This window comes from Hemitrygon akajei, chromosome 7, assembly GCF_048418815.1.
Source record: "Hemitrygon akajei chromosome 7, sHemAka1.3, whole genome shotgun sequence".
NCBI classification, from domain to species: domain Eukaryota; kingdom Metazoa; phylum Chordata; class Chondrichthyes; order Myliobatiformes; family Dasyatidae; genus Hemitrygon; species Hemitrygon akajei.
Window position 1 is genome coordinate 145,520,763 of NC_133130.1, and position 13,017 is coordinate 145,533,779.

The window sequence follows — 13,017 nt, forward strand, 5'->3', positions numbered from 1 at the left end:
TAGTGTTTGTGGAAAGAGAAACGATCATTGTTTTAGGTCACAGAACTGAGAAAGAGTGAGTTAGTTACAGGAATGGTCATGTGATGAGGCCATGGTTACACTTTAGGTGGGATATCTTCACTTATTGGAAAGGTATTGCTATTTTGAGTTAAACATACTGTAGGTATGTAGCTTATTTTTATTGCTGTACTTTAAGGTCTTTAAGATGTTTTAACTTTTTAGCTGCTTGCATTGTTTTAAAAAGTTTCTGATTATCAGATTCCTGCAAAAATAATTGAAAGGCTGATGATAGAAATGCAGTCAAAATGTAATATAATCATCGAGAGTTGTGAAAGTGGACACAGCAAATCTTTATGGACCTTCATGCACCTGTTTACAGTAATCCCATTTTATTCTTGTCAGCCATCGCTCTTTCATTTCTTCCTCCACAACCCCTACCCACCACACTAGATTCTACAAGTCATCTGCAATTTACACCTACAAGTGTAATTCAGCTACAAGTGACAATTTACAGCAGCCAGTTAAACTACCAGCCCACGTGTCTGTGGGACATGGGGGTGGGTAGGTAAGTTGGTGGGTGGAATCTGCACAGTTCCAGAGGTCAGGATTGAGTCTGCAGTTGTGAGGCTGTAGGTCTGCTACTAGTGCCACACACATTGGAGTGTTCCCGGGGTGGGTCCTTGGAATCTGCAGCCTGAGTCCTTGTCACCATTTGTGAACTGTTCAGCTTCATATAAAGGGTCAGCCCAGTTTGCATACTACATTTGGATTGGGGTAATGTGGGCAGCTGATGAGTTTGGTTGACCTTTGATTAGTTAGAATATGCAACACCACAACCTATTCAGTCTGTTCAGTTCAGGTGCCTTGCTGTTCGACGTGGGCGATCATGTCTCTCCATCCGTCATGATCCCTGACCCTCTGAATTGTAGTCGTTGCCTCCCCTGTTTCTAACCGTGATGTTAATCCATCTCTCATTCTCAGTCTGTGTCTGCCTCTGCTTCTTTCTCCTTCCAGCTTTCCAGTTGTAACTAAATGTTCTAATGTCTCTCTTTGCATGATGTGTCCAAAGAATTTTGATTGCTGTTTTCTGATTTTTTAAAAAGTGATGTACATTTTGTTTTCGTTCTCTGTAGAACTTCTTCGTTGGTTATCCTGTCCGTATATAATATGCATTGCATTCTTCTGAGGAACCACATCTCTGCTGCATTGATTCTTTTTTCCATTGCATTTGTGATGGTCCATGACTCGCAGACATACATCAATATGGGAAGAACGCAGCAGCTTAGAGTCTGTTCAGACCATTTATAAAACAGCATTTCTATAAACCTCCTGTCCTTTCCGCATTATTTCAATTCTAGATTCTTTTTAAACTGCATCCCTCAAGTTGCCCTCAAGTTACTGGATACAGAAGACACTTCAGATGCTGGAATCTGGAGTAATGTGCAAAACACTGATGGAACTCAGCAGGCCAAGCAGCATCAGTGAAGGGAATTGGACAGCTGACATTTCAGATCGAGGCCCTTCATCTGAACCCACTAAGTTCAGCCAGTGTTTGTGTGTAACCTCTAGTTACTACCGACAAAGTCCCCATTAGGGTGGGGTGAAGTGTTTTCTAGCTCCCTGTATGGTTTCTTTGTGGCTATCTTTTAGTGTTACTCAAGCACCTTGGATAAGAAAGAAAGATGGTCCATTTCTGACGTTGTTCACTCTTTGCACTGATGACCCCATTAGGATGGGTGGTGTTTTCACTTACTCGGGTGTGAGCTGGAGTCATCAGAAAACATGGAAACCTGCTGAATATGAAATACTATGAATCATTATATCTGGCATATTTGGTTTACAAGTAAATACTTGCATTTTATAAACATGGTGTCCTGAAGTAGGGTGGTGTTCATAACAGAATATGAAATATGAACATGTCAGTGAGCAGTAATGATTGCTCTGGCTTCTAACCCATTGGAAAGGGAAGTTGCATCCTTCGTTAGGTTTTATGTTAAAACCGTGACTGGAGAATATTAATTACATGTTTCTCTATTTGGTTGGGAAACCTCTCTGAATCCTGTGGTCTCTCGTGTCTTCTTTACAGAGCTAATTGGTAGATAGCTAAACTTCAGGGCGTCCTAATAATGACATCAAGTTTGATATAGAGTCCAGTGCAGTTTATTAGGTTGTGATAACATTGACGGATAATGCCATTTGTGTTTGCTGTCTACTGTGTATGGTAGTGGTCGCCAACCCATCAATCGCGATCGAATGGTCGATCTTTGAGACTTTCCCAGTAGATCCGGAAAAAGAAAATGAAAAATAAGTACACAAATACTGTTGAGAGATTGTTTCCGGGTTGCAGGGTTTTAGTTCCATTCTTTCTGCCCAGTGCGCATGCGTGTAGCTCCCCCGCCATGCGCTACACAGTGTACTTCAGTGGTCCCTAACCACCGGGCTGCGAGGAAACGAAATGATTTGGCGATATGAAATGATATGAGTCAGCTGCACCTTTCCTCATTCCCTGTCATGCCCACTGTTGAACTTAAACGCACGTGAGGTCATCAGTCGCCTAAATGCAGTGATACCCTAGCGCTAGGGATTACTGGTTAGCCTCGGGTAACCGGCCGTCTTGTGCGGCCGGCGAGAAGTGCAGTTGCTACTGGCCTGGAGCGCGGACTGATGGGCGCCGCCTCTAAACCTGTTTAGCACACTGAATGTACGTGGGGAACCTGGTGCTAAAATATTCGCAGATGACCTAATTCGGGCTCAGGGTTTCATAAGTAGCAGAGCAGCTACCTTGCTGCCATCTACTGAAAGTCATCCCTCGAGCCAAACTTTTGTCGGCCGATAGATCCTACAAGGGGGGAAGGCGTGCGCCTTGTCGCACTCCTCACTCGGTTGGTCAGTCGCTGTCTCTGGATTGTGACCACCATGTCCCCAGCACGGGGACCTCCGGTTCTAACCTTGTCCTCTCACCCCACCCACGACTAGCCGCACCTGGCCAAGGCGTCTGGTGGCGGATGGGCGGGCGGGGGACTGTCTGATGAGGCAGTGAAGCCCTCAAAACTGCTTCAGTACCCTGAGTCGAAGCACCCTGCACTTAAAGACAAACCAGTTGAGTGTTTTAAGTGAAAAGTGAGCAAGCGGGACAGAAGCTAAGTGCTGAGAGCCATGTAAACTAAATTGCGGAATAGACTGGACATAAGGAACCTGCTTCGAGTATCGCTGTATTCTGGTCGTGTTTAAGGCCCCCCCCCCCCCCCCCCCCCCGTTGGCCAGACCGCAAGAATATTGTCAATAATAAACCCGTCTGTGGTGCAAAAAAGGGTGGTGACCCCTGGTGTATGGAATGAGGTAGATGATCTTGTAGCACAGCTAGAGATTGGCAAGTATGACATGGCATCACTGAGTCGTTGGCTGAAAGAAGATCATAGTTTGGGGCTTAACATCCAAGAATACACATTGTATCAAAAGAACAGGCAAATGAGTGGGGGGAGCGGTGTATCTGTTCGTTTAAATTGAAATCCGATCCTTAAATTATGTAAAATGCTTGTGAGTAGAGTTAAGAAACTGCAAGGGTAAAATAATCTTGATGGAAGTTGTATACAGGCCTCCGACTACTGGCCAGGATGGGGCTACAAATTACAACAGGAGATAGAAAAGTCATGAAAAAGAGCAGTGTTACAATAGTCATGGAGGATTTCAATATGCAGGTAGATTGGGAAAATCAGGTTGGTGCGGGCTCCTAGAAGAAGGAATTTGTAGAATACCAACAAGATGGCTGTTAAGAGCATCTTGTGGTTGAGCTCACTAGGGAATTGGCAATTCATGATTGGGTGTTAGGTAATGAACCAGAGTAGATTTGGGATCTTGAGGTAAAGGAACCTTAGGAAGCAGTGTTCATAATATGATAGAATTCGCCCTGCAGTTTGCGAGGGAGAAAATAAAACTGGATGTATCAATTTTACAGTGGAGTAAAGGAAACTACAGAGGCATGAGCTAGCTAAATTTTGGAAGGAGACACTAGCAGGGATGATGACAAAACAACAGTGGCTGGAGTTTCTGGGAGCAATTTGGAAGGTGCAGGATGGATTAATCCCAAAGAAGTATTCCAAAACGTGGATAAAGCAGCCACGGCTGACAAGGGAAGTCAAAAGTAACATAAAACCAAAAGAGAGGTCATATAATATAGCAAGAATTAGTACGAAGCTAAAGGATTGGGAAGCTTTTAAAAACCGACAGAAGGCAATTAAAAAAGCAATAAGGAAAGAAAAGATAAAATATGAAGGTAAGCCAGCCAATAATATCAAGGAGGATCCCAAAAGTGTTTTCAGATATATGAAGACTAAAAGAGGCAAGAGTGTTTATCAGGCTGCTGAAGATGATGCTGGAGATGTAGTAATGGGGAACAAATAAAGAGTTTGTCATTTAAGTATTTTGCATCAGTCTTCACTGTGGAAGACACAAGCAATATGCCAGAAATTTGAGAGCATCAAGGGGCTATAGTAAGTGTGGTTGCTATTATGAAGGTGAATGTGCTTGGGGAGGTAAAAGGTCTGAAGGTAAGTCACGTAGACCAGATGGTCTGCAACGCAAGATTTTGAAGAGATTGTAGAGACATTAGTAGTGATCTTTCAAGGATCACTATATTCTGGAATAGTTCCAGAGGACTGGAAAATAGCTCCACTCTAAGAAGTGAGGGAGGCAAAATATAGGAAATAATAGTTAGCCAATCTTGTCTGACAAATCTGTTGGAATTCTTTGAGAAGTAACAGGCAGGATAGACAAAGGAGAGTCAGTGGATGTTGCTTACTTGGATTTTTTAGAAGGCCTTTGACAAGGTGCTGCAGATGAGGCTGCTAAACCGGATAAGAGCCTGTGGCATTACAGGAACAATACTGGCATGGATAGAAGATTGGCTGACTGGCAGAAGTCAACGAATAGGAATAAATGGGGGCTTTTCTGGTTGGAATGATAAAATATCGGAGCAGAACGGGCCAAGTGGCCCAATTTCTGCTCCTCTGTCTTATAGTCTTTACAAATCTGTGGTGTCCTCTGTAGCTTGTCAGCAGCAAGTTTTATTCTTCACTATCGATAAATAAGCTGAATGTGGAGGTAAGGAAAGTCAATGAGATAAGCAGCCAAGGGATAACGTCATATGGAATTTCAGCCATGGATTAGGAATGGTATTCTTACCTGGAATCAGAATTCTATTTAAGATGCACTCCAGAGATTGAGTGTTTTACCTTGGCTGATACTTTAGTACATTCCTGAGGATGTATAGTAGATTTAAAGGTGCCTTCTTTTTGGTAAGGTGTGAAACAGAGATCCTGTCTGCCTTTTTTTCCTGCATATGGCTACTTGGAGATGCAAGGAAATGGCAGTCACCTTGCACAAAAATTGCAGTCGAAGTGGTTGTGTAGGTGGTAGGCTAAATGATCAGAAAAGACCAGCTGGTTGATGTAGTTTGCCCCTGGCTTTCCAAAGTGGAGCCACAATTCATAGAACCAGAAAGATGTTTGATTAGAAGACTTATCAAAACTGATCCCTGATCTTATCAAGAATACTTTGGTGTCAATATGGAGAAGTATCGCTGTGTGCTCAAGTACAGGACCCTGAGGTATTCATTTTGTCATGCGAGGGCCAATGCAGTTCGCAGCAAGCACATTTCAATGACTGAGAAAGCTGACGTATGCGAAGTCCATGTTTTCATTCAACTTGCTCATCTTCTTGTTTTGATTCTTCTTGTAGGACAACTGCAACAGGGTGTGCCCCGATACAGATTCCGAAAGAGAGACAAAGTGATGTTTTATGGACGAAAGATCATGAGAAAGGTAATTTGGCATAGTCTTCAAACAACAAAAGGGTTTAAAAATGGACCGTATGTTTATTTGGAGGTGTGAGTTTGCTGTTGCTGGTATCTGGATCAACAAACAATGTACAGAAGAAACTTGACAAGATTGGGGCCTTATATAGATTTGTTGTTATCTTTGAGTTCTTGGTTCTGATGCAGGATTTCGACCTGAAACATCAACTCCTTTCGCGTCACAGATGCTCCTCAACTGCAGAGTAATTCCAGCAAATAGTTTGTTGTGTATTTATTTGAATATTTACCACCATTCCCTTTCTCATGCCTTTTGAGGTCAGTTCCTTTACTGGCTTACAGTTCAGTAACGCTGCTCCCACACCTATCGCACGCAGATGCCGTTGTTATCGTTATGGGGGATTTGAACCAGGCCAGCTTGAACAAGTTTCTGAAAACTACCACCAACATATCACCTGTGGAACTACAGGAGCCAACACACTTGACCACTGTTATACCACCATCAGGAACGCTTACTGTGCCATCTCAGGCCCGCACTTTGGAAAGCCCGATCACATGGCTGTACTTCTCCTGGCATATAGACAGAAACTAAAGACCATAGCACCAGTGATGACAACCAAGAAGCTATGGTCAAGGGAGGTGAAAGAGCACTTACAGGGCTGCTTTGAGTTGGTGGACTTGTCAATTTTCAAGGATTCACCTTTGATTCTGAATGAATATGCCACAGTTGTCACCAACTTCATCAAGACCTGTGTGGATGAGTATGTGGTAAGGCACTGAAAACCTGTGCCAACCAACTGGCAGGTGGGTTCAAGGACATGTTGAATCAGTGCTACAGTCGGTAGTTCCTGGTTACTTCAAAAGAGTGATTATCATACTCGTGGCCAAGAGCAGGGTGAGTTGCCTGCTGCCTCAATGCCTATTGCCCAGATGCACTCATATCTACTGTTTGAAGTGCTTTGAGAGGTTGGTGATGGCTAGAATCAACTCCTGCCTAAGCAAGGACCTGGACCCACTGCAATTTATCTATCGTGGATGCAGTCTCACTGGCTCTCCATTCAGCCTTGGATCATCTGAACAATAGCAATACCTATGTCAGGCTGCTGTTGATTACAGCTCAGTGTTCAACACAATCACCCCGTCAGTACTAATCAACAAGCTCGAAAACTTGGGCCTCTACACCTCCCCCTGCAACTGGATCCTTGACTTACTCACCAGGAGACCACAGATCAGTGTTGATTGGAAATTACATCTCCTCATCGCTGGCAGTCAACACTGGTGCACCTCGAGAATGTGTGCTTAGCCCACTGCTCTATTCTCTCTACACCCAAGATTGTGTGGCTAGGCACAGCTCAAATGCCATCTATAAATTTGTCAGATGCATCTGTTGGCAGAATTTCAGATAGTGATGAGGTGGTGTACAGGAGTGAGATGAATCGGCTGGTTGAGTGTTGTCGCAACAACAATTTTGCACTCAACATCAGTAAAACCAAGGAGTTGATTGTGGCCTTCATGAAGGAGAAGTCAAGGGAACACACACTAGTCCTCATCGAGGAATCAGCAATAGAAAGGGTGAGCAGGTTCAAGCCTCTGGGTGTCAACATCTTTGAAGATCCATCCTGATTGCATCCATATTGATGCAATTACAAAGAAGGCACAACACTGGCTATATTTCATTAGAAGTTTGAGGAGAATTGGTATGTCACCAAAAACACTTGCAAATTTCTACAGGTGTACCATGGACAGCAGTCTAACTGATTGCATCACCTTCTGGTATGAAGGGGCCTCTGCACAGGATTGGAAAAAGCTGCACAAGGTTGTAAGCTGCCAGCTCCATTGTGGGCACTAACCTCCCCAGCACTGAGGACATCTTCATGACAGCGTTCATCATGAAGGACCCCCAGCACCCAAGACATGCTCTTATTGCTACCATCAGAGAGGAGGTACATGAGCCTGAAGACACACACTTTGTTTCAGGAACAGCTTCTTCCCCTCTGCCATCAAATTCTGAATGGACAATGAAATATCCAAGTATATAAAGTGTGTCCAGTTTGTCCCATGTAAGAGAGCCAGCCTTTCTAAACAGTTTATTAAGTCTCTTGGCATCGTTCATTCTGATGCCATTGCCCCAGCACACCACCACATAGAAGATTGTACTGGCGACACAGACTGGTAGAACATGCGAAGGAGAGGTCTGCATACTTATCATCCAGATGCAGCCCCAAATACTTGTAGGTCTTCATCACATCCATGTCCTTACCGTCAATAGTAACAGTCTTTCTAAAGTCCATCACCATGTTACGCTGCATATGGTTCAGCTTGCACCATTTGACAAAGTCCTCCACCAGGGCCTTGTTCATCCTCCCTTTATACAACCAGCTATTGCTGAGTCAGCAGAGAATTTCTGCAGATGACATGACTCAATGTTGTATGAGAAGTTTTATTATGTATTGCAATGTACTGCTGCAGCAGAACAGCAAATTTCACAATGTATGCTAGCGATAATAAATCTGAATTCTGATTGGTGTGCAGGTTTGCATTGGATCCGAACATGTATTGTGGGAGAGACCTCTTGGGCCTTGAGTTGGGTGTGAGTTAAACAGTGACTGTGATGTGGTTTAAGTTGGATGTTAACCATGTGCACCAAAGTGAGAAACTATGTCACAGCATTTGGATGCCTTGCAATTAAATATGAATTCAGCAGCTGTATTTCATCCTGAGTTTGAGGAGATTTGGTTTGTCACCTAAAACACTCAGACTTCCACAGATGTACGGAGAGCGTTCTGACTGGGTGCATCACCGTCTGGTACAGAGGAGTGGGGAGTCTACTGCACGCTGCAGAGAGTTGTAAACTTAGTTAGCTCCATCATGTAGTGTCCAGGGTGATTCAGGAACAGCTTCTTCCCCTCTGCTGTCCAATTTCTAAATGGACATTGAACTCATGAACACTACCCCTCTTTTTAAAAAAAATGTCTTTTTTGTACTACTTATCTTAATTTAACAATTTAATATATGTATATACACTTATTGTAATTCAGTTTTTTGTTTATTGGTCATGAAATGCATTGTATTGCTGCTGCAAAGTTAACAAATTTCACAACGTAAGCCGGCGATACTAAACCTGACTCCGATTCTGATTGAGATGTGATGAAGTGCTGATATCCTGGTACTGTCTCATTTATACCAGAGGATGGCGCTTGATCCTCTTAAATGAGCTTAAATTCAGTTTTATTTGATAAGCAAAACTGTGGAGAAACGTTAACGAATTAGGCGGGAATGCTGCACTTGTCCTGTCAGGTTGTTTTCAACAATAACTCCTAAGAGTTTCACCAGTCTCAATTTTATGAATGAGTTTTGAGGTTCTAATTTTGGATGGGATTGAGTGTTGGCTTGTGAAGTTGTCTTGGATATTTTCCTTTTTCACCTTGTGTTACATAGAAACATAGAAAATAGGTGCAGGAGTAGGCCATTCGGCCCTTTGAGCCTGCACCGCCATTCAGTATGATCATGGCTGATCATCCAACTCAGAACCCTGTACCTGCTTTCTCTCCATACCCCCTGATCCCTTTAGCCACAAGGGCCATATCTAACTTCCTCTTAAATATAGCCAATGAACCAGCCTCAACTGTTTCCTGTGGCAGAGAATTCCACAGATTCACCACTCTGTGTGAAGTTTTTCCTCATCTCGGTCCTAAAAGGCTTCCCCTTTATCCTTAAACTGTGACCCCTCGTTCTGGACTTCCCCAACATCAGAAACAATCTTCCTGCATCTAGCCTGTCCAATCCCTTTAGAATTTTATATGTTGTGTGGGATACCTGCCTGGTCCAGAATAGTTGCCTGTTAGCCAGCACCTTCTCATCTGGCAGTGATGCCATTGTGCGTGCTGTTGGACTGCAGAATTCACAATGGAGTCCAGCAGTCTCTCTCTTCAATGCAACCACACAATATTATAAGCACCGTATCAGGCAATGAGGTGGACCTTGCAGAATCATGTCCCTGTGTGAGAGGTGGGTGCTGCTTGGGACTAATAACTTTGCGGTTAGATGGGTATGGAGCAAAGTTTAATACCCACCTTGCCTATTGAAACCAGATCTTGCAGTGTAGATATAAGCCCTCCACCCCCTTTCCCGGTCACTCATCCCCTTATTTTCCACCCCCCACCAAGTGACCTTAAGCATCAATACAGAATGGATGGAGTTATTGTCAGTCTGATTCAAGATTCAAAAACTTTATTGTCGTTCTAACTGTACATCAGCTCTGCAGGGTAGAATGAGACAGCATTTGCCAGGAGCAATGAAATCATAACGTAACAAGTGCAACACTAAATAATAAACATAACAATAAATAGTAAAACACAATAGCCACATGTCAGTTAAAAACAAGTTATAAGTGTCCAGTGCAAGTTAAAAGTGTCCAAAGCAGAGTCAGGTAGAGCAGCTATTTAACAGTCTGACTGCCTGTGGGAGGAAGCTGTTTAGTAGCCTTGTGGTTTTAGTTTTGATGCTCCTGTAACATTTACCTGACGGCAGAAGAACTAACAGTTCATGGAGAGGGTGTGAGGGGTCTTTAATGATGTACTGTGTCTTCTGGAGGCATGGACTCTGAAAGAGGTCTTGGACAGAAGGTAGGGAGACCCCCAATAACCTTCTCTGCTCCCCTAACCACCCTCTGCAAGGCTTTTTTTGTCGGCAGCACTGCAGCTGGAGTACCTGGTTGTGATGCAAAAGGTCAGCACTCCTCTGTAGAATGTAGTTAAGATGTTAGTGGGGAGCTAAACTCTTGTGAATGATTCTTCAGGCATATGGACTGGACCAGGAGTGGGAGGGTGAAGAGGCCTTGGTCTTTGCTCACGTGCCACCTCCATCTGTCCTGGATGTTCTTCAGGTCTGGAGTCCCCGTCCCACATCAAACTTTGACATTCTGGGAAAGGGTAGTACAAAGCTCACTGAGTTGCTTTCGCTCTTTTTGCCCACCCGTGTGAATGCTGGGTCCTGACCACAACTTCAGTGCATCAGGAGCCAGGAACAAAGCATCAGAAGCAGCTGTCCCCTGCTGCCCTGTCACGCTGGCCTGGAGGTTCCCAATAGTGATCTGCTGAGTGGACTGTGGTCAGATGGTCTGGCTCAGACAGTGAGCGTGCTGCTCTGACCACATCCCAGAGTAGAAAGGGAAATGTAGTTGTTGCCTGCAGTAATGACCACTGGCTCTTTGTTAAGTGCTCGCAACAACTCATGTAGTAAAAGTACCACAGGTCAGGTCAGTAGACGTCCAGTAATCTGATACCTTTGGGTTTTTGGTGCCAACTTCCAGATTTCTCAGGCTAACAGTATTACTTGAACAGACTTTTATTTCACTTTTCATTTAAAAGGTGTCACAGTTTTTTTTTCAGTGAACCTGGTGAGTGTAAAGGGACTATCAGCTTGTTTGTTTCAGCTCATTATACAGACGGAGGCTTACAAGTATTGTGGCTGCACAGACCACTCTCACCGCAGACTCCCGCTCCAGCTGCAATCATATCCACGTTTCTTGACCCCCAGTGTTCCCAAGTGCAACCCCAACTCCCAGCAATAACACAGCCTACTTCAGGGAAATGGGGATCTGTATGTAACGAGGAGCTGGTGAACCAATGAGTGAGTCAGATGCTGAAACATCAGAATTTCAAAACCAATCTGATACCAGGTTATTGGAATTTTTCTGTACCCTGAAGTTTATGCAAAGTAGTAAGGAGTTGGAATTTCTTTCAGCCACCTCCATGTTTCTCCTGTGCCATCTGTATTAATTTCTTTATACACTGTTTCTCTCCTCATTTATACTGAAGACAGAGGACCAGGGCTACTTTGTTTGGAATGGGGCATCACTTGGGTATTTAGAGCACTGTTGGGGTTTGTGATGCAAGAAAGGTATTTGAATGTTTCATAGTCCTGGTCATATAAGCTAGATGTTCTGAATATGTCTTTAAAACCTTTTGGACGTAGTTACAAGTTAAAGGATTGATTGTTTAAAAGTTGGGTACATAACATTTCTATTCACAGAAAGTTATGAATGGCTGGACATCTCTACCCCAGTGTGCTGTGGAAGCTTGAGTACCGGGGTATTTAAAAAGAAATATATTTTTTGAAAGGTTGGGGCTTAAAAGCTCTAGGGACCTGAGAGAGAGAGGAGGAGTTGGAACCTGGAGTAGATCTGCAATGACATTGAATGGCAAGACAGACTGAGACCAGGAGTCTGCTCCACTTTTGTATTCTTGGGATCTTCTTGTGTTCCATGAACAAGGATACTACTAACTACTAATTACTTGGATGATGGGTATCTTTCAATCTGTGTAAATGGATTCTTTCCCGAGTTGCATGTTTTGAGCTGTCATGAAAGGTGGTTTCAAACAGGGTAGACGGTTCAGGGCACTTGGATCGCTGCCTATAATCTACATTATTTTAAATTCCAGGTGAAGTTGTCTACCTCATCACTGGTTGGGAACAACGTGCCTCGTCAGAGGTTGAGGAAGAGGCAGAAGGTACTGAACCTGGCTAGAAGGTACACTCAGTGTAAATTGTTTTAGTATAATGACCTATTCTGATGAAGTGGAGGGCCAGAAATGGTGAATTTCTTCATTGTCCTTGGCAATATTATGGTCTTCTTTCCCATCAGCTGTGAAGGGATTCCTGCATCTGTTAGAGCAAACAAAATGACACCATTGATTTTTAAAAAAGAGGCACTTATTCACCTCCTGATTTGGGATATCTTTGAAGCATGATTTTTGAAATGGCTTACTCTCAGCTTACCCTAGATGTGTAGACTTTCCTTAGGTTTCCAGTCCCAGCAATCTTACAGTAAATTTCCTCAGCACCATCCAGTCCACTTGCAGTTCTCCTGCATTATATGGCAACCACTACTGTATGCAGTACTCAGTATAGATCAGCTACTCTTGTACGTGCTCCTTGCATAACCTCCCTGTTCTGGTATTCTGTATTCAGGTTAGTAAAGGAAATTCTCCTGTAAGTATTTTTTAAAAACCATCTTACTGTTTAGTCGGCGTACGCTTTGTCCTTTCATTACACTCAATAACAACCCAATAAGTCTAAATTCCCCTACCGTATTGTGTCTTCTCAAAAGCATTCTGTCAAACTTGTCTGGATTAAATTCTTTTTGCTACTTTTCTGCTTTATGGACCTGATCATCTATATCTTCCTGCAGTCTAAAGCTTTGCTCC

At 43.5% G+C, this 13,017-nt stretch overlaps 1 protein-coding gene across 1 annotated transcript in view; it reads left to right on the plus strand.

The window, feature by feature from the left end:
* Window positions 1-13,017, plus strand: part of pnpla7b (patatin-like phospholipase domain containing 7b) — a 331,521-nt gene that overhangs the window by 34,206 nt on the left and 284,298 nt on the right. The window contains exons 5-6 of the mRNA XM_073052200.1: window positions 5,737-5,819; window positions 12,253-12,341. Coding sequence (XP_072908301.1) covers window positions 5,737-5,819; window positions 12,253-12,341 — 172 coding nt within the window. The remainder of the gene's footprint in view (window positions 1-5,736; window positions 5,820-12,252; window positions 12,342-13,017) is intronic.